At 43.2% G+C, this 22,286-nt stretch overlaps 3 protein-coding genes across 3 annotated transcripts; 2 read left to right on the forward strand and 1 right to left on the reverse strand.

The window, feature by feature from the left end:
- The first annotated feature begins 283 nt into the window (after positions 1-283).
- Positions 284-2,842, forward strand: LOC123079679 (ABC transporter F family member 4). Its single transcript, XM_044502479.1, has one exon. It carries the CDS (start codon positions 494-496, stop codon positions 2,660-2,662), a length of 2,169 nt encoding a protein of 722 aa, XP_044358414.1. The 5' UTR covers positions 284-493; the 3' UTR covers positions 2,663-2,842.
- Positions 2,843-4,707: 1,865 nt separating this feature from the next.
- On the reverse strand, positions 4,708-9,588 carry LOC123079680 (P-loop NTPase domain-containing protein LPA1). Its single transcript, XM_044502480.1, has 7 exons — positions 9,178-9,588; positions 7,826-8,112; positions 7,407-7,488; positions 6,743-7,144; positions 5,884-6,612; positions 5,563-5,667; positions 4,708-5,370 (listed from the first exon to the last, which is right to left on the reverse strand). Exons 1-7 carry the CDS (start codon positions 9,313-9,315, stop codon positions 5,098-5,100), a joined length of 2,016 nt encoding a protein of 671 aa, XP_044358415.1. The 5' UTR covers positions 9,316-9,588; the 3' UTR covers positions 4,708-5,097.
- Positions 9,589-12,553: 2,965 nt separating this feature from the next.
- Positions 12,554-14,681, forward strand: LOC123079681 (40S ribosomal protein S15a-1). Its single transcript, XM_044502481.1, has 4 exons — positions 12,554-12,706; positions 13,848-13,986; positions 14,064-14,224; positions 14,353-14,681. The coding sequence occupies exons 2-4, from the start codon at positions 13,854-13,856 to the stop codon at positions 14,449-14,451; spliced, it is 393 nt and encodes a 130-aa protein (XP_044358416.1). The 5' UTR covers positions 12,554-12,706; positions 13,848-13,853; the 3' UTR covers positions 14,452-14,681.
- Positions 14,682-22,286: the final 7,605 nt, after the last annotated feature.

Consider the following 22,286-nt stretch of genomic DNA (forward strand, 5'->3'; position numbering starts at 1 on the left):
AAATAGATGACCCAACTTCATCTATTTTGAAACGGAGGGAGTAGTTTCTAGATAAAATTGAATTCATAACTGACTCAGCATTTTTTTTGTCCACAAGCACTGCTATGCGAACGATAAAATTGCTGCTGCGGCCACCGTTGGATGCAGTTTGCCAGCACTTCCACCGCGGTCGATTCGAGTATCGTGTGCTTATCGGCAAGGAAGCGTCGTGCGCACGGCAAGTTTCGTTTTTTCACCCGATCCAAAGAGGCCCTTAGAAGCCATATTTTGACTTCTAAAAAAAGGAAAATAAGCCGGCCTCGCCGACCCGTGCGGTCTCCTGTCCTCACACCCCGTCCGCGCGGAGCTCTAACCCTAACCTAACCCTAGCGCGCCGCCGCCGCCACCCCGCCTCCTCCCGGCCCGTCGCGCCGCCAACCCACCCGGACCCCATCCGCCACAGCCAAACCCAAATTCCGCAACATCGCCGTTCTTCTCCTCCTCCGCCGCCGCCATGAGTCGCAAAAACGCCTCCTCGTCCACCTCAGCCGCCGCCACGAGCCGCAAGAACGCCCCCTCGTCCTCCTCGGCCGCGGGCGCCGCCAGCAAGAAGGAAAAACCTCTCTCCGTGTCGGCCATGCTAGCCTCGATGGACGGCACGGCGCCCAAATCCAAGCCCGCCAAGGCGGCGCCCAAGCCCAAGCCCTCCAAGGCGCCCGCGTCGTCGTACATGGGCGGCATCGACCTGCCCCCGTCGGACGACGAGGAGGACGAGGCCGACGTCGCCGCCGTCGCCGCCAAGCCCAAGCCGTCTCGCGCCACCGTCGACCTCAACGCCCTCGCGCCCTCGGACAAGGACTCGAAGAAGAAGGAGAAGCGCGAGATGATGGCGGCGGCCGTCGCCGAGGCTGCCAAGCGGGAGGCGCTCCGCGACGACCGCGACGCCTTCTCCGTCGTCATCGGAGCGCGCGTCCCCGGATCCGCTGCCGAGGGCGATGCCGCCGATGGAAACATCAAGGACATCGTGCTCGACAACTTCTCTGTCTCTGCGCGAGGAAAGGAGCTACTCAAGGGCGCCTCCCTCCGGATCTCGCATGGTCGCCGCTACGGTCTCGTGGGGCCCAATGGCATGGGCAAATCTACCCTCCTGAAGCTGCTCTCTTGGCGGCAGGTGCCCGTGCCCAAGAACATTGATGTCCTGCTTGTGGAGCAGGAGATTGTTGGTGATGACCGCTCGGCAACCGAGGCGGTGGTTGCAGCCAATGAGGAGCTTACGGCGCTCCGGGCTGAGCAGGCAAAGCTTGAGGCCTCTGATGATCCCGATGACAACGAGAAGCTTGCCGAGGTATACGAGAAGCTAAATCTATGCGATTCTGATGCTGCACGAGCGCGTGCGTCCAAAATCCTTGCGGGGCTGGGGTTTGATCAGGCAATGCAGGCAAGGTCCACAAAGTCCTTCAGTGGTGGCTGGAGGATGCGCATCTCGCTTGCCCGTGCTCTCTTCATGCAGCCAACATTGCTGCTCCTTGATGAGCCTACCAACCATTTGGACCTCCGAGCTGTGCTTTGGTTGGAGCAGTACTTGTGCTCACAGTGGAAGAAGACCCTAATTGTGGTTTCCCATGACCGGGACTTCTTGAACACAGTGTGCAATGATATCATTCATTTGCACGATAAGAGTCTGCATGTTTACCGTGGTAATTTTGATGACTTTGAGAGCGGGTATGAGCAGAAGAGGAAGGAGATGAACAAGAAGTTTGAGGTGTATGAAAAGCAGATGAAAGCAGCAAGGAAGACTGGGAGCAAGGCTGCACAAGATAAGGTTAAAGACCAAGCAATGTCAAAGGCCCACAAAGAAGTTGCCAAGGGGAAGGGGAAGGGAAAGAATGTGGCAACTGATGATGATAACGTGAAGCCAGCGGATCTGCCACAAAAGTGGCATGACTACAAAGTTGAGTTCCACTTCCCAGAACCCACTTTGCTCACACCACCACTCCTTCAGCTCATTGATGTGGGTTTTGGCTACCCCAACCGTCCGGACTTCAAGTTATCAGATGTTGATGTTGGCATTGACATGGGAACACGTGTTGCCATTGTTGGGCCAAATGGAGCAGGAAAGTCTACTATTCTAAATTTACTTGCTGGTGATCTTAACCCATCCGAAGGAGAGGCAAGAAGGAGCCAGAAGCTGAGGATTGGACGATACTCGCAGCATTTTGTTGACTTGTTGACGATGGAGGAAAATGCAGTTCAGTATTTGCTCAGGCTCCACCCAGACCAGGGGGGAATGAGCAAAGCGGAGGCTGTCCGTGGCAAGCTTGGAAAATTTGGCTTGCCAGGTCACAACCATCTTACTCCCATTGTTAAATTATCTGGTGGTCAGAAGGCCCGTGTTGTGTTCACTTCGATATCAATGTCGAATCCTCACATTCTCCTACTGGATGAGCCTACAAATCACTTGGATATGCAAAGTATTGATGCTTTGGCAGACGCTCTGGATGAATTCACTGGAGGTGTGGTCTTGGTTAGCCATGACTCACGGTTGATATCTCGAGTTTGTGACGATGAGGAGAAGAGCCAGATATGGGTTGTGGAGGATGGCACGGTGACTAAATATGATGGCTCGTTTGAGGATTACAAGGATGAACTAATGGCAGAAATAAAGAAGGAAGTCGAAGAGTAATGCTGCTCATATTGAGCTGCACATTGCTTATTCTTTGTAGAATGAGCTGGTTTGTTCTCCTGAAATTCCATGTATTATTAGCAGCTTTTGTTCGCTTTGGTTTGCAGAAGAATATACATATGGTTTGTCATATGCGTACTATCTATATGGCCAAGATGAGTTATTTGTTTGCCTTTTCTACATTACAAGATACTGGAAATCTGATGGTGTTTCTTTTGTGCAATTTTGCGCAACACTGTTGTACCAATGCATCTTGGGTGGTATATATACTTCCATATTGCATTTTCTCATGTTAACTTTAGTTACCATTATATGTTCTGAACTAATAGCTCCAGATTCTAACTATTGAAATGCTTGGTACTACCGATGAGAACGAGCCATTATTACAGGTGTGTTTTCAACCAGCTGTCTAAGAGTACTGGTTCTTTGTTGCGCATGCTCTGTGTAGAAAAAATAAATCAGTATGTACTGGCTACATGAATTTAGCTGTCATGTGTTATGGCTGCTGAATTTTGGAATCATTATTGGCACAAGCTATTTCTTGTTTTGTCTATGTTTTGAGGAACTTAAGTTGTTTGGCATGACAATGTAACTAACTCAGAGAAGTGGCTTAGCAATTAAGTTGGATGTTTCTTTCAGTAGACCTATAATTGGTATGACTCACGATACTAGTAGTCATGAGTAAGGATGTTTCCTTGGCGCTGTTGTGGTATATATTAGTGTTTGGGTGATTATCTTCCGAACATAAGATTCTTATAAGTTCAGGACAATCCATAAATCTGATTAAAATTGTCTTCTTCACAGCCAATATTTGACACCCTTCTGCCATTAATAAATCTGTAGATGATCTTTCCTATTATCGTTTACCTTGGACCTATGCCTATACCTGATTCTGTCTTACTGTATATTCTTCTGTTTCAATGTATTTAGGAATTATCTGTAGAATATCTTTCATGTAGAGTATTGTTCGAACCGTAGCTCTTTTGCACTCGTCCACCAGCAGTGTCAGATCCACAGCTGAACAGTGTCTATTGCAAATCTTATTACTATTCTTGTTGCTCTTGGTCCTGTAATTATTCTTATAGCTGTGGTTGCACACTTCCTTTGTACTAGGTAGAAGACATAAATTTAACATTCTATTGCATGTCTGATTTTGCTTGTTCCAAAGGAGTATGTTTTTACGGTTTCCCCTCTTTGAGTAAGAAACATTTACATAAGAAAGGGAAAAGCATGGAAGCAAGTTAGCTGAACTGTTTAGGTTTAGATTACGGGGAGTAAGGGACACCTGTAGATCCTTTTGACTTGGGTTTAATCAGTGTATAAGGTTTCCATCTCTGTAAAGATTTCTATTTTACTGATGTTTCGCAGAATCAAATGTTTTCTGTCTCTAATGTTTTAACCTTCCGCAGAAATCAAATGAACGTCTGTGTCTATGAAATGCCTGTATGCAGCTCTGGAAGTACCAACGTTTTTCTTGTGTTTTGCCATGTGTTACGCTTTGTTTTTCTTCTTTTCTTGTGATTGTGTACTATACTACTATTTGATCTACTATCTATGTTTCTAATTTGGTCTTTCGAGTTATCTTGCGAGTTCAGCACATTAATCTTCATAAGGATGCGTACAATATTTATTGTATCGGAGTTCATTTTCTGATGTAATTTTATAATTCCGTTCTCAGTTTCATCAATATATTGGATGAAAACAGCAAGTTATTGTACCGTGAGCTGACGGACAATTTTTTGGATTGCGCATTTCCAAATGCAATTTAAACTTTGCACATTTCCAAATGCTGATAGATTCCCGCAGACATTTTTTCCATAATAAGTTCTTGGTTTCATCACAGCACATTTGCATCCTCATAATAAGTTACAACAGAGGAATTAGCTGAATTTGTTGCACTGTCGCTAGGCTGGCTTAGCAACTGTTGCTAATAACTACAGCTCCTAGTTGCCTCCGCTTAGAAATATGAGACCAATTTGGCTGTTGCTAACAGTTACAAAATCACAACCATAAGATGATTTTAAAAAGGAATCCAGTGGGGCCAATTTGAGTGAAAATTGAAAACTTAATTAGATTTAACTGTTATTCAAAGCATGACCTTGTGCACATTTCAAAACGGAGGACCTCCTGCGCCTGTTTTCGGTGCCAAGAGATTCTTGCGCAATTACAGATGCAATTTCAACCTTCCATTATTTGAGTTTCATCGGCAAAGTACCAGATTCCTATAGTATATGTTAAGCTTGGACAAGCATCAGTATGTCTAACAGTGATAACCACCGACATAAACTCATATGAGTACAGCTGCCGGTGCAAACTCCTAACTGGAAGCGCCACCAGAGAGCACAGTGGCGCAGCGAACCGTGGCATTGTGGCAATGGTGTCTGATTCACAGGACACCGGGCTTTTCTTCCCATGGGTTGGTCTGGGTGGCAGCGTCACGCGCACGGCATCCGCGTGACAGCCATGTCCTTGGATATCGTGAATAGGTCCAGGTTGTGGTGGTACCTGCCCTCCACCACGGCATCATCACCGTCAGCTGCTCCGAGGATGCTCTCATCGAGGGGCGGCGAGCTCCTGTTGCCGAACCGCGCAGCTTGCTCGTCGTCATCGTCGGAGCAGTTACCGTTCTCCATCACGTCCTGCATGGCTAGGTCGTCGTATTCCTCATCAGACTTGGTGGAATGCTCGTCGACCGAGCCCGCTTCAATCTGAAGACATTGGTATGTTCAGAAAACATTTAGCTATCTAGAAAGCTCAGATTACTTGTGCACAAGCTTTGCAACGAGGCAAGCTATCAACTGGCATTCCTGGTTAGTCCAGGAAGCAACTGCAATCAAATGTTCGCTCCTAAAATAGAAATAAATCCCACTAGGAAAATTGCTGGATAACATAGTCGCTACCTCGTGAACATCTCTTTCTTCATCAGTTAGATCCTCATCAGTTTCAGCATCAGGTGGGTCGTCAGCTTCTTCTTCACTACCATAGACTGAATAATCCTCCATATGCTGGAAAGGGGAAAGAACGTTTGTTAGACTGGAATGTAAAACATCAGCAATCTACTACTCCCTCCGTTCACTTCTGTAAGACGTTTTAGACATTTATAAGACAACACCCAAAACAGTTCAATTTCAGCTGTCTAAAACGTCTTACAAAAGTGAACAGAGGGAGTAACAGAAATATGAAAATATTACTGTCATATTAATAACAGAAGTTCGTAGTACCTCTTTGGATGCGCAGTCTGATGTCTTTGGCGAGCTGCAGCATGAGGAGAAGTATCTACCGCCTGTCTCAATGCCATCAGCCCTCAGGTCATCTACGCTCCCAGTATGGCTGGTGCCACCTGTATCACTCAGCCACGCACTAATCCCAAAGGAACCAAATTGGAGATTAACTGACTCTACCTTACCAATTTGTGATGGGTTAACCTTTCCTACTGATTTATCACTGCTTCTACTGCCATTGGCATTGCCATCACATGAATCTACATGCCAAGCCTTGGTGACTGAACCATCAGGGTTAAGGAGAGCCATCAGATTCCTAGAAGACCCCTTCCTTTGAATGAACTGGAACATGCCCTTGGAACCCAAGGAGTTAGATGCACGCTGGTTCCTGTATTCCTCATCCACCACAGAAACAGTGTTTGTGTTGAGATCATACAACTGCTCCCCAACTTCTCGTCGACGAAGACAGCTGAAAACCGTGGCATGTATGGCTGCCACGCTCTGGTCAACATTAGTATTGTTAATCTTAGGCACCAGATGCTTGTCCGCTCGGTTGCAAAGGTATTCCTGGATAGCCCTGATATTCCGGATGTACTTGATATATCTGTTCTTTGCTGGGTCCAATGTCATGTACTTTGCACGTACAGCAAATCGCTCCATGTGCTTCTCCTCATTTGCAATGTATACCATAAATGGTATTATGGAAGGATGTTTCTTCATTAGCCCCATCTATTAGATATTCAAAATAAATAGCTTAGTCAATTCTTCAAAGTGCAACAAAATATAATAGGCAAACAATGCAAGTATGACATGAAGAACACTAATAAAGTATCCATCTTGTTTCTTGACTAGTACGCACCACAAAATTTAGGCTCAAATGAACTCCTTCAACAATAACAGATCGCTTCTGCTCTTCCCATGATGTAATTAATCTGTCCAGGCTGTCAATGACCATCTCGCTTTGCGCCTTGAACCCTTCTATTGCCATTTGTTTGTTGCCAATCAACTCGGTTCTAGGAGGTAAATCTGAGGAGCCATGATGAGATTTAACATCTGAAGTGCCATCTTTGCCTCCATTGGTATGAGAAACCGTTGAGAGCTTCTTTGCCTTTGACTTAGCAACTGCAACAGGGTCCAAGTATTCGCCTGCATGGTAGGTTGATGCATAGAGAAGAGGATTTTGCTTTTCATCTGCAAAGCTTCTCATCATATGGCGTATGGAATCAGTAGAAACTACTGTCGTAATGCCCAATCTACTACCCTGGGTAAAACAAACAGGCCGTATTAAACATTCAGCAAGAGTCAGCATCAGTTATTTCTCTGATTCATAATGCAATCTTCTAAAAGGAACAAGACATACAATGGATCAGAAAGCAGTCAAAGCGCTTTAAATTGATATTTGATTTGCAGATACTTATTATTAAATGCTTCTGCATGTAACAAACTATTGTGTCACTGGTGTACCATAGATAGTATAACCCATCCAGAAATGGCCGAGACTCTTAAGTTAGAAAACAACATACCAACAAAGATGATAGAGTGGACTTGCCACACCCGCTTGTCCCACACAAGAGTACTGTCACTGATTCCTTTTTCTCCTTAATTCTGATCAGAATAATTGGAAAAGGCACAATTGCAAAAATTAAATGCCGTTGAATTCATTGAGGTAGCTACCCAATGTTTGCAATGAAATGACTTGGAAATATATGCACATTTCATTGGGCATAATGCATGTACTGTGCTCATAAGAATAATTTAGGCCTTTTCAAGGGAATCATTTGAATTTAACAAAGCACGTTAAGCACACACATTTATCATAAGCCTGTTCTGTTGAGGAGATAATAGACGACTACTACTAGGAGCTGTAAATTAAATAGATGAAGCAATATGCTTGTTGGATTGCTTCTGTGAACTCAATAAGATAGAGATAGGGTAAAGTTACCTGCAAGCAAGAAGCAAGTCAGCCTTCTGGTTTGGTCCAACATACTTGTAAGAAGAGAGTGCATCACACACAATATTCAGAAACTTCTCTCTTGAAACAAGAATCGTTGTCTGTGTCTTGTACAATTCGAAGGGCATGCTGCTGCTACTTGCATCTGGAATTTCTGTGTTAAGCATATCAGCATCCTCCCCAATGCGACTAGGAGCATTTTCTTCTTTAACAGCCCTACCCGACCTCGATGCATCCAAGAATTCACTCCTCATCACACTGAACACTTTCTTGCTAATCTGACGGTGCCAACAAGGGGTGACAAAATGAACTTTGTTAAACTCCACACACCAATAAAAAGTTGTGCACATGAACGGTGTATTATTTCTTCCAGCTTATCGAAATGGACCACAAGGAACTAAGACACGACAAACTGTCATGACCAAATCAGAGCAAGGAAAATTACATCAAGTGAGAACCCGATACCAGAACTCAGGTCAGCTCCAAGATGAGGATAACCCGACACCGGAGCTCATGTCAATTCCAAGATACAGACTAGAAAGGTAGCCTGCCAAGCTACAGTTCCCGGGCAAAAAGATCATGCAAGGCAAAGCCTAAATGTCTACATCGCATAACATTGTGCTGTCACTCTCATCAGAGCATCACAAAGCGAAGAAAGGAATAGCGATTCACATTAATTGTAGCAAAGGGGCAACAGTTGCATGTGATGACAATGACCCGCAAGCAAAGTATCAGCAAAAGACAATTTCAGGATCTTGATACGTCTCCCAGGACGTATACTTACAAAAATAAGTCTGCAACAAGAACAATAACTGGGAAGAGAACGGTGTTTTTGGGCATTCAAAATACGGTGAATCGGATCCAATCCTTTTGCTGCAAAGAACGACCCTGGCCAAAAAGACCATGAAAAGGATATGAGAGATTTTCTGTCTGATTCAAGGGCAGTGAACTGATGCAGGGGAGTTTGGATCGAGCGACGAACTCGGTGTACTCATCAATTAGTATAGTATAGTTGTCACCTTCCCATGTGAAAATCGTCCTACCGCCAAACACTATGCTAGGCATGCCTAACTACATCATCTGAGCTAAGAACAAGCAATTCAAGAAAGAAAGAAAAGCACCAAGAACACTATGCTAGACATGTGCTGTCCATGAAAGATCTACGGCGTCTAGAACGAATCAGAAGCAGGCACGGCTTTGTCCTCCTCGGTTTTAATCGTGGTATAACGCGAGCATGTCGCACGAGAGGGGCCCCAATCGGAGGCTGGCGGCCCTCCATTTTCCGGGATCAAGATCGCGGACAGCGAGAGAGGTAGCAAAGAGGGGAGGGCAGAGGGGATGACCTTGAAGGCGTGGCGAGCCTTGCAGCCCATGAGCTGGAGGGTGCTCTGCAGGACGGGGCGCGTGTACCGGAACGCCCGCCGGCCACCGCCGTCGGCGACGGCAATGTAGAGCAGCTTCGGCGGCGCCGCCTCCGCCATGCCTGGGCCTGGATCAAGAAGCCTGCCGGGTCAGAGATCGGGGAGGGGAGCGGGGTGGGGTTTTGAGGCGCATTGCGGCGGCGCGGTCATGGGCGCGGGCGTGGGCGTGGGCGGCGGGGAGGGCCTGGAAGGCGGCAGGTGTCGTCACGACGTCCACGCCGCGCGCGCCCATGGCTTCCACATGGCCGCGCTCTCTCTCCGCTCCGCCCGAGTCGTCGCCTTCCTCCTCGATTTTTCTGGGATTTGTCTCCCTCCTTCCCCTGGTTTCCTCCTTTCTCCTCCCGCTTTTATTGTCTCTTGCCTACACTCCTTTCTTTTACCTTTTCATTCTTTTTGCTTTTGGCTCCCCGGCGCCATGGAGCCTGGATTTTGAAAAATGCAAAGATAAAATTTTAAGCTTCAAAAATTTCTGAAAAAATAGACATGTGCATGGGGATGTTTTCTACAAGTGTGTGAAATTTCATGATGAAATACGTTAACATTTGAGATGTAGTACAAAATATCATGTTCAACATGTGAGCTACGCAATAAAGCAAAATCATTTTCAGGATTTTTTAGCTCATATCAAGATGTACTTTATCATGAAAATTTACATACATGTAGTATAGTACGTCCCTATGGTTGTGTGTATTTTTTGGATTTGGTTGAAATTCAAAAGGCTCATTTTCAAAAAATTCAAAACTGGGGCACCGTAGAACTTTGAGCCAAAAAATCACCCTCATTTGTGAGTAATAATAACATGTATCTCCTATATCTAAATAACAACCGCCACTAATATATTTCTCTTAACATGCAAGTATGTCCTCTCATCATGCAACAAGCATGGGAAATGCATCACCTCAACATGTAATCATGCATGGGAAATAGCCCACCTCAGTATACAAACGTGCATGGTTTTTATATTTAACATGTAATTTTTTTTTGAAACGAGGCAAAAGACTTGCCATTTTCATTGATTAAGAGAGATTTAACATGTAATTACACTATTTATATTTAACACATATGTTGCAACTATACAATAGTCAAACACAATAAATCGTATGTATTTTTAGTTTTAGTTGCCATATTGTTACTCTAAATATTCATGTTCCATACCAAATATCATTAAAATATATTAGAATTTTTTCGCTACAACGTGCGGGGTATCATCTAGTAATGTAATAAAGCGGTACTACATACATAGGTTATTTGAAATACAAATATAATAATATCAATTATGCTATATATGTAAGTTACATATCAATGGAGTAATTGCCGGTCAAATTGTTATCCTAACAAAAGTTAAATGAGGGGATGAGGAGCAATGTTTGTAAACTAAAACTTTGTGTCGACCGTCAACATAATTTTTAGGTATAACCTTGGCGGCTACCATGAGATCTTGATACATTTTCATTTATATTGGATTTATTTCGCCGTCGTGCTCTTAAACCGACAGTGGACATTTCACAATCCATAAAAAGAAGTACATGGCCCTTCTCTCTTGTGTCAATCGTTTCTGGGTTGATCTTTTGTGTTGATGGATGCATCTCTTCTTTGTCGACGCGTGAGAACACTACTAAATTGCCTTGATCACACCGTGTTCCCATGTGAGGATTAATTAAGAGAACGATAGGATTAGGCAGCTAGCTGCATCCATCGACGCTAGGTGCCGACCACGTACACAACTACTCTTGTTTAATCCAACGCTATTTTTGGAGCATAAAAATCTATCCTTTTTGGAAGGAACCAGGACAAAAATACATCTGCTTTTTATACGCCTGGCTTGGTTTCTACTCCCTCCGTCCAATAATATAAAAGCGTTTTTGACACTGGTGTAGTGTAAAAACGCTCTTATATTATGAAATTAAGAGAGTAACTAATAAAGCATGACTGCACTAAGTGGTACTCTGTCGTGTAAAAGATGATGTTTTAGACATATCTTAAGTCAAACTTTGATTTTCTTTTTTTGCAGATGAAAAACTTGTATTAAACTTTGGAAATTTTGACATCAATATTGTTTTAAAATTTGAAATAGAAACTGAGAAGTTGTATTGTCTTGAGAAATACTATAAGAAAGTTATAATTTGTTTGTCATCATACATGAATCGTAAGGAAACTAGCGGCCTCGTCAAAATAGATTGTTTTCTCCTTTTGCTTTCTTAATCTGAAATTTATTTTTAAATAAATTTTAAGATGGTTTCAAATCTATTTTTTTTAATTTTCTTTCAAAACATAGTTGTTTTCTTTTCGTATTTTGCGGACCCTCTTCGATGTATTCTTTTCCTATCAATGGATGCTGGAGGAAGAAGACTTTGGCACCCCAAAAGCTTGGATGTAATTCCTCTATAAAAGGCGTGTTTATAAGGATATGCAATGCAGGCATGAATTTTTGGAACATGGTTCCATGCATGCCCGTGAGAACAATGAAGCATTTTTTTTTAAAGTGCTTTCTCAAAAATCTGTTTTTTTTTGTAACATACATAGTCGACCGGTATACGCCATGTGAAGTTTCACAAACAAATGACACCTGTGATAATCTGGGAAAAAATGTCAAAATTGAAGCTATATTAGAAAACACTATTTGGTGAATACTAAGGTCTCAATTGCAATTTCTTCACTAAGAATACCACGGGTGTCAATACTTCACAAAACTTCACACGTGAGTAGAATAGTATGCCAAGTTTGATACCCCCAAGCGAACCAACCTTTGGTTGGATGGTTAGAGGAACTGTGGTATCCCCAGCCCACTAGGGTTCAAGTCCTGATGCTTTCGTCTTGATGATATGCCGGCTCAGTCTTTCGGAGGTGCTCATAGGAGTAGGGTGTGCGTGTGTGCGTTCATAGGAGTGGGTGTATACGTGTGTATATGAGCGCTTGCGTCTGTACTATTTTCAAAAAAAAATTTAATATCCCCAAAAAGCAATTTTTTAAAACTTTTCATTTTTTTCTTTCAAATTTACTATTCATGTGGGTGCGCATACAACCATGTTCACTTTGGTATTTTCGCATGTGATATTTAACATATAGCTGTACGCCTTTCCGGAAAAAACCACACACTAAAAAATTGTAGGAATAGCCCAAGACGTTTTTAAGGACGAATGAGGCCCGGCCCACCACAGAGAGGTCTCACATGGGCCATCCGAGCTGGGGTTCCACAAAAAGGCCGTATTTGTAGGGCCCATATGACAGCACGGGAGGGACTGGTGTCATTCTAGGGCAAACCACCTCGAAGCAAACGACCACCGTCAGATCCAGATCCAACTGCAGGCACGCCATCCTTCCACCCCTTTTAAGCTGCCAAACCCTCTCGCGGAACTCCCCCTTGCGCCGTCGCCTTCCTGCTTGCCGCTCTCGCTCCGCAGACGCCGCCGCCGCCGCCGCCACGGCCAGAGCTCGACTCGCTCCCTAGGAGGTATCACTCGCGGGAGCATGTCGCCCCGATCCCTCCCTCCCCCCTCTCCCTTCTGTTTGTTCCCTAGATCGGCGCGTAGCTATTCCGGATCTCTAGTTTTACGGCGGGCGGTGTATCGATGACCTGTTCCCCGGCGAGCTGCAAGCTTCTAGTTTCTCCCAGTGTGGCTTATGTGTTGTGAGTATGGGATGCATTGGTTTGATCTGGGAGCGATGTAGGATCAAGAGCAACTCTAGTTGTAGAGAGCCCTTGTTAACTATTGATGTCGTGTAGGTGTTTTCCTGCCTGTGTATCCTGTTCATGAGGCTGTAGATTTATCATTGTTTGGTGCGTTAGAATCTCTAGTTTGCTAGAGAGCACTCTGCTGAATTTTGTCCGGCCTGTGATTGGTGCCGATGTAATGCGAGAAATGAAATTAATTTTATTTTGCTTCATAGTATCCTTGAGATTAGCCAAGGAGATGCACCTGTTTTTGAACGCCATGAAATGTTTTGGCTTGTTAAATCTTTAGAACATGAACCTTGCTTGGGTGGTCATTTTTCCATGCTCTGTGTGTAATCTGTTCAGGAATCATGAACTTCGTTTCTGTCAGTTCACGTGTTTATATGCTTAATTGTGTATCTACCTAGTTGATTTGTTAAATGCTTCGCAGTCCAGTGCATTATTCATTTTGGAACGTGATTCACTTTTTGCTGGAGTAGCTGTTACCAATCATCCTACCTGCTTGTGTCTGTGCAACTTGACTTCCATGGAGTATGTCAATTGAAACAGTTGAATAAACTCATATCATAGCTAGTGTTCGGTAATTGGTAGCTTGCATATACAGGACCTACCTGCTTGTGTCCTGTAGAACTTGCTTTGACTTGCATAGAAGATGTCATCGAAGTTGAACTACTTGAATAAGCTCATATCTTAGCCAATTTATGACAATTGGAAGCACTTGCATATATAGAATTATGTTCCTTTAACTGTATGGAATAGTTGTAATAGTTTGGCATTCTTGTGGCAAGTAGACCTTGCTAGAGTGAAATATCCGAAGTGTTAAAATTTATAAACTGTTCCATTACTACTTGCATACAAGGCTTGCTTGTCTTTTTTTCCACTTCCATTTGGTTTCTAAAAGGCTGTTGTTATTCTGCAGGTAAGGATGGTGAGAGTCAGTGTGCTGAACGATGCTCTCAAGAGCATGTACAACGCTGAGAAGCGTGGGAAGAGGCAGGTCATGATCAGGCCTTCTTCCAAGGTCATTATCAAGTTCCTTATCGTCATGCAGAAGCACGGTTAGTTCTAAACTGAATACGCTGTGTCTTTGTTGCTCTCTGAGAATCTGTAGCTGACTCTGTTCTCTTTATTGTAGGATACATTGGCGAGTTTGAGTACGTTGATGATCACAGGTCTGGCAAGATCGTGGTTGAATTGAATGGCAGGCTGAACAAGTGTGGTGTCATCAGTCCTCGCTTTGATGTTGGTGTCAAGGAGATTGAGGGATGGACTGCAAGGCTCCTTCCTTCTCGTCAGGTCAGTTGCCTCAACTTACTACTGCTCATTGTATTGTGTATGTAACTTGATGCACAAACTCTTAGTGTTCTGTACGTGTCGGATCTTGGATCATTAACTTGATGTACATCCTCCCACCTGATTTGCAGTTTGGTTACATTGTGCTGACAACTTCTGCTGGGATCATGGACCATGAGGAGGCAAGGCGTAAGAATGTTGGTGGCAAAGTGCTAGGCTTTTTCTACTGAAAATGGAAAATGGAAAATTCGATGGAAGTACCTGAGATGTGTTAGTAGGATATTTCCCAAGGAACACCTAAGTTGTCTTTTTTTGTCTGACTAGCTGCCGCTGCTTGTTGAGTTATTCTGGAATCTGTTATGCACTTTGGAATTGGGTGCCTTTGTTTGAAAACTATGAGCTGTGCCTGTCGTTAATTCTTAAAAATCTATATGCAATATTATGTTGTTCCGTTGAGGTAGATGCTGAAGAGGTTTAAATCTAGTATTCTGCCCGGCTCACTGTAGTTTCAATCTTGTCTGTGAGCTCATGCTTAATTGTTGATCTTTGAGCTTATAATTAAAGTCTTTATCGTATTGCATTCTGATGTTCTGCTGGTGATTTGCATAGATAGCCGGTTGAAAATTTTAAAGTTCAGAAAATAAGCTGCCTTCTTAACCGTCGGATTACACCTCCCAGCCGTTTGATTTCAGATGGCCAACTTTTTCACCTGGCACACTTCCTCCTACGGCCTTGGCATTGGCGATGTTCTTGAAGCACCAACGCCGCTCCCTGCAAGTGGGCACAACACTGGGAGGTTGCTGCACTGGGGCCTTCCCATATAAGTGGTGATGTTGTTTCCCCATCCCAGACCGCAGATCTTTGCATGGTACCGGCGTCGCAGCTGCAGAAGCACGGTGGTCGTTGCTGATGCATTTGCGACAGAGATGGCTACATTGGCGGTGCTACCCAAGCACCGGTGCCCTGACTGAGGGAGCGCCACGCCGTGCAGGCCGAGCGGCAATACTAGGAAAAACGTTTAGAAACAACCGGCTGATCACAGCGTCGGCGTTGATCACTTCAAACCTGTAGACACGAAAGACCGGATCTACCACTCGAGTTTCCCGTATTCAAGACATAGACGCATAGTGGAGCACTCGGGAGTGCTACACAACACAACTTTTCCAGTCCTGAAAAATCAGCCGCAAAAGTTGACATGACAAAAACACCAGCTCGCCACAAACAGGAATACAGCAGCCTCCACAACAAGAGCACTAGTATATTTCTTTTCAACGAAGCAACACAGCACTAGTATTGGTCGTAGAAATGCAAGACGGCGAATTTCCACGAACGAGAGCCCAGCCCAGGGGATGCACGCACAGTTTACACACTCCATTACAATCCTCCCATGGAGGAGGAAGAAGAAGACATTGCCAAAGATGTATAGTTGCCCTACACGGCCTGACACCCGCCTAGCTAGCTAGATACCTCCGCCGCGCACCGCCGCCGCCAGTCGTCACCGGCAGGAAGTAAAACGCTGCACGAGCTACATACCAGCAGAAGCTAGCGTCAGGCCATTGTTGGGGGGTATATACCTGGGAGGAACCCGGCCACCCAGGTGAAGGGACTCCTCCATGGGAGGTGCCGGGTCAGGCTTCATATATAGAACCGCACAAGCGCACGAGGTTTCCATCAGCGAGTGGAAGCTCCGGTGGCCCGGTGACCTAAGTGAGGCATCTTCCCTGGCATATTCTTGAGCATATGGGAACTTCTCCCTTTCTTGCCCACATGCTTTGCTTCCCTTTGGAGTATTCAAAGTATATTCTATGCTTTTTCGCGTGGCTTTTGGAGCCCTCTGTGATTGTGGAATAATTTGGGCGATTGCGAACGGTCTCTGCCTGTTTTAGAGTGGCTTGACGCAGCATGGGCTGGAAAGGTTATTTGTTTGGTGCGTGGTCGTCTAGATCAAATCTTGCGTGGACCTACTGAACAGCTGACAACACTATGGCTCTGCCTTTGCATTGTCTGCTACCCCTACCTGTACTATACTCCTGATGGTGTTTTTCAGGAACAAATCTCAGCGGGCAAGTAAATCATATTATCTCCAATGTATTCCTCTTGTTTTTTTCAAACAAAAGATAGATCTTATTGACTCAAAATGGATCATCAAGAGAATGCGAACATAATGAACATATACCTAATCGCTGCATAACAAAAATGCATATAGCCAACACCAACACTCTCTAAGAAACACGCCGACAAACAACAAAATCATATAAACCCAAAGCTATGCACAGACGAAGAAAACAAAAAGGAAAAACTGAAGCAATCAAAACAAAGATCACCATACTATGATAACTATCATATTTGCACCAACCATCTCTTGACATCACAAGGACCATGAGGAAGGTTCTTCAACAACATCACTTTAGAAAGAGAACGTCGCTTAGGCCCCACCGTCGCCTGATCCAACCACCGAAGACCACATACTAAGTTTTCATCCTGAAGATCAAGTTTGAGTAAACCCGAGCAATGCCTTCAACATGCCAATAACGAAAAAACATCAACATTTCCGGGTCAATAACCAACTAGGGTCTGACCCATGGTTTTCATACTGGAGCTCGAGACCTGTACTAGAGAAGCACGACCTAATCAAAGTGATCAAGTGTTGTCGCCACCACTTTCACGATCCTAGCAGCTACATACGTAGCACGGTCTTGATGTGAGATGTCACGCAAGTGAATACTGTGAACGCACGCGCAGGCAACCGAGCCGTGATAAGAGCCGGTCGCCAACAAAGGCTCTAACGATGAAGTTCGCCATCGCACACGTGGCGGAGACTAATGTGGGAGGAAGGTCACTAGCACCGCCAAAATCCCAATTCGGGAAGCTTCGGCAATCCCGCACCGTCCTCATGATCCGCAGTTCTCGCCTGTGGTGACAGAATCGGTCAGAAAAGCGTACTCGTCGTTGCTGCAAGGTCTAAAGATCGAAGACCATCTGGCCCGTCACAATAATCACCTAGCAGTGCATGGCATAGATGCCACACCCTGCGCCCAAGAAGAGGACCGGCATGTTGGGACACAACAGGCCGCTACTATTGATACGTCCATTTTGCATCATGCTTTTATATTGATATTTATTGCATTATGGGTTGTTACTACATATTATATCACAATACTTATACATTTTCTCTCTTATTTTATAAAGTTTACATGGAGAGGGAGAATGCCGACAGCTGGAATTCTGGACTAGAAAAGGAGCAAATATTAGAGACCTATTCTGCGCAACTCCAAAAGTCCTGAAACTTCACGGAGAATATTTTTGGAATATATAAAAAATATTGGGCGAAGAAAGCACCAGAGGGGGGCCACCTACCATCCACAAGGGTGGAGGGCGCGCCCTCCGGTCTTATGGGCCCCCTGGCAGGCCCCCAACGCCCATCTTCTACTATATGGTGTGTTTTGACCTGGAAAAAAATTAGAAGGAAGCTTTCGGGACGAAGCGCCGTCGTCTCGAGGCGGAACTTGGGCAGAACCAATCAAGGGCTCCGGCGGAGCTGTTCTGTCGGGGAAACATCCCTCCTGGAGGGGGAAATCATCGCCATCGTCATCACCAACGATCCTCTCATCAAGAGGGGTCAATCTTCATCAACATCTTCACCAGCAACATCTCCTCTCAAACCCTAGTTCATCTCTTGTATCCGATCTTTGTCTCAAAATCTCAGATTGGTAACTGTGGGTTGCTAGTAGTGTTGATTACTCCTTGTAGTTGATGCTACTTGGTTTATTCGGTGGAAGATCATATGTTCAGATCCTTAATGATAATTAATACTCCTCTGATTATGAACATGAATATGCTTTGTGAGTAGTTACGTTTGTTCCTGAGGACATGGGAGAAGTCTTGTTATAAGTAATCATGTGAATTGGTATTCGTTCGATATTTTGATGAGATGTATGTTGTCTTTCCTCTAGTGGTGTTATGTGAACGTCGACTACATGACACTTCACCATTATTTGGGCCTAGGGGAAGGCATTGGGAAGTAATAAGTAGATGATGGGTTGCTAGAGTGACAGAAGCTTAAACCCTAGTTTATGCGTTGCTTCGTAAGGGGCTGATTTGGATCCATATGTTTCATGCTATGGTTAGATTTATCTTAATTCTTCTTTCGTAGTTGCGGATGCTTGCGAGAGGGGTTAATCATAAGTGGGAGGCTTGTCCAAGGAAGGGCAGCACCCAAGCACCGGTCCACCCACATATCAAATTATCAAAGTAACGAACGCGAATCATATGAGCATGATGAAAACTAACTTGACAACAATTCCCATGTGTCCTCGGTAACGCTTTGCTTTATATAAGAGTTCGTCCAGGCTTGTCCTTTGCTACAAAAAGGATTGGGCCACCTTGCTGCACCTTGTTTACTTTTGTTACTTGTTACCCGTTACGAATTATCTCATCATACAACTATCTATCACCGATAATTTCAGTGCTTGCAGAGAATACCTTGCTGAAAACTGCTTGTCATTTCCTTCTGCTCCTCGTTGGGTTCGACACTCTTACTTATCGAAAGGACTACGATAGATCCCCTATACTTGCGGGTCATCAAAACTTTTCTGGCGCCATTGCCGGGGAGTGAAGCGCCTTTGGTAAGGAAACATTTATATAGTGTGTTGAAATTTACTGTCACTTGTTACTATGGAGAATGATTCTTTGAGGGGCTTGTTCGGGGTATCTTCACCTCGACCGAAAGAGCAAAGAGTTGCTCCTCAACCTACTGCACCTACTGAAAATATTTATTATGAAATTCCTTTGGGTATGATAGAGAAACTGCTAGCTAATCCTTATGCAGGAAATGGAACATTACATCCCGATATGCACCTAATCTATGTGGATGAAGTTTGTGGATTATTTAAGCTTGCAGGTATGCCCGAGGATGTTGTCAAGAAGAAGGTCTTCCCTTTATCTTTGAAGGGAAAGGCATTGACATGGTATAGGCTATGTGATGATATTGGATCATGGAACTACAACCGATTGAAACTGGAATTTCATCAGAAGTTTTATCCTATGCATCTGGTTCATCGTGATCGGAATTATATATAATTTTTGGCCTCATAAAGGAGAAAGTATCGCTCAAGCTTGGGGGAGGCTTAAGTCAATGTTATATTCATGGCCCAATCATGAGCTCTCAAGAGAAATTATTATTCAAAACTTTATGCTCAGCTTTCTCATAATGATCGCTCCATGCTCGATACTTCTTGTACTGGTTCTTATATGAAGAAGGATATTGAATTCAAATGGGATTTATTGGAAAGAATTAAACGCAACTCTGAAGATTGGGAACTCGACGAAGGTAAGGAGTCAGGTATAAACCTTAAGTTTGATTGTGTTAAATCTTTTATGGGTACCGATGCTTTTCGTGATTTTAGCACTAAATATGGACTTGACTCTGAGATAGTAGCTTCTTTCTGTGAATCATTTGCTACTCATGTTGATCTCCCTAAGGAGAAGTGGTTTAAATATCATCCTCCCATTGAAGTTAAAGTTGTAGAACCTATTAAAGTTGAAGAAGAAATTATTACTTATAATGTTGATCCTATTGTTCCTACTGCTTATATTGAGAAACCACCTTTTCCTGTTAGAATAAAGGATCATGCTAAAGCTTCAACTATGGGTCGTAAGAGTTATACTAGAACACCTACACCCCCTGACAAAATTAAAGTTGAACCTACTATTGCTATGGTTAAGGATCTCTTGATCGATAATATTGATGGGCATGTTATTTATTTCTGTGATGAAGCTGTTAGAATTGCTGAACCCAATCTTAAAGATAAACATAGACCTGTTGTTGGCATGCCTGTTGTTTCCATTAAAATTGGGGATCATTGTTATCATAGTCTATGTGATGTGGGTGCCAGTGTGAGTGCAATTCCTTATACCTTGTACCAAGAAATTATGATTGATATTGCACCTGCTGAGATAGAAGATATTGATTTTACTATTAAGCTTGCCAATAGAGATACTATTTCACCAATTGGGATTGTTAGAGATGTTGAAGTCTTGTGTGGGAAAATAAAATACCCTACTGATTTTCTTGTTCTTGCTTCCCCACAAGATGATTTTTGTCCCATTATATTTGGTAGACCTTTTTCGAATACTGTTGATGCTAAGATAGACTGCGAGAAAGATATTGTTACTGTAGGTCTAGGGGATATGTCTCATGATTTTAATTTCTCTAAATTTCGTAGACAACCCCATGATAAAGAATTGCCTAGTAAGGATGAAATCATTGGTCTTGCTTCTATTGCTGTGCTTCCTACTGATCCGTTAGAACAATATTCGCTAGACCATGAAAATGATATGTTTATGAATGAAAGAAGTGAAATAGATGAAATATTCTTTAATCAAGGGCCTATTTTGAAACACAATTTTCCTGTTTGAATCCTTGGGGGTCCTCCTCCACCCAAGGGTGATCCCGTGTTTGAGCTTAAACAATTACCTGATACTTTGAAATATGCTTACCTTGATGAAAAGAAGATATATCCTATTATTATTAGTGCTAACCTTTGAGAGCATGAAGAAAATAAATTATTGAAAACTCTGAAGAAGCACCATGCTGCCATTGGATATACTCTTGATGACCTTAAGGGCATTAGTCCCACTCTTTGTCAGCACAAAATTAATTTGGAGCAAGATGCTAAACCAGTTGTTGATCACCAATGACGGTTAAATCCCAAAATGAAAGAAGTGGTAAGAAATGAAATACTAAAGCTTCTGGAGGCAGGTATAATTTATCCTATTGCTGATAGTAGCTGGGTAAGTCCAGTTCATTGTGTCCCTAAGAAGGGAGGTATTACTGTTGTTCCTAATGATAAGAATGAATTGATTCCACAAAGAATTGTTACAGGTTATAGAATGGTAATTAATTTTCGCAAATTGAATAAAGCTACTAGAAAAGATCATTACGCCCTACCTTTTATTGATCAAATGCTATCCAAACATACACATTTTTTGCTTTCTAGATGGTTATTCTGGTATTTCTCAAATACTTGTGTCAAAAGATGATCAGGAGAAGACCACTTTTACTTGCCCTTTCGGTACCTTTGCTTATAGACGTATGCCTTTTGGTTTATGCAATGCACCTGCTCCCTTTCAAAGATGTATGACTGCTACATTCTCTTATTTTTGTGAAAAGATTGTTTTGATTTTCATGGATGATTTCTCCGTTTACGAAACTTCTTTTGATGATTGCTTAAGCAACCTTGATCGAGTTTTGTAGAGATGTCAAGAAACTAATCTTGTCTTGAATTGGGAGAAGTGCCACTTTATGGTTAATGAAGGCATTGCCTTGGGGCATAAAATTTCTGAAAGATGTATTGAAGTTGATAAAGCTAAAGTAGATGCTAAAAAGATGTTGTGTCCTAAAGATATCAAAGGTGTAAGAAGTTTCCTTGGTCATGCTAGTTTCTATAGGAGGTTTATTAAAGACTTCTCTAAAATTTCTAGGCCTCTCACTAATCTCTTGCAAAAAGATGTTCCTTTTGTTTTTGATGATGATTGTGTAGAAGCATTTGAAATACTTAAGAAAGCCTTGATTTCTGCTCCTATTGTTCAGCCACCTGATTGGAATTTACCCTTTGAAATTATGTGCGATGCAAGTGATTATGCTGTTGGTGTTGTTCTAGGACAAAGAGTTGATAAGAACTTAAATGTTATTCGTTATGCTAGTAAAACTCTAGACAGTGCCCAGAGAAATTATGCTACTACTGAAAAGGAATTTTTAGCAGTTGTATTTTCTTGTGATAAGTTCAGATCTTATATTGTTGATTCCAAAGTAATTGTTCACATTGATCATGCTACTATTAAACATCTTATGGAAAAGAAAGATGCTAAACCTAGAATTATTAGATGGGTTCTCTTGCTACAAGAATTTGATTTGCATATTATTGATAGAAAGGGAGCCGAGAACCCCGTTGCTGACAACTTATCTAGGTTAGAAAATGTTCTTGATGACCCACTGCCTATTGATGATAGCTTTCCTGATGAACAATTAGTTGTCATAAATGCTTCTCGTAATACTCCATGGTAT

Source organism: Triticum aestivum, chromosome 3D (assembly GCF_018294505.1).
Source record: "Triticum aestivum cultivar Chinese Spring chromosome 3D, IWGSC CS RefSeq v2.1, whole genome shotgun sequence".
NCBI lineage: Eukaryota > Viridiplantae > Streptophyta > Magnoliopsida > Poales > Poaceae > Triticum > Triticum aestivum.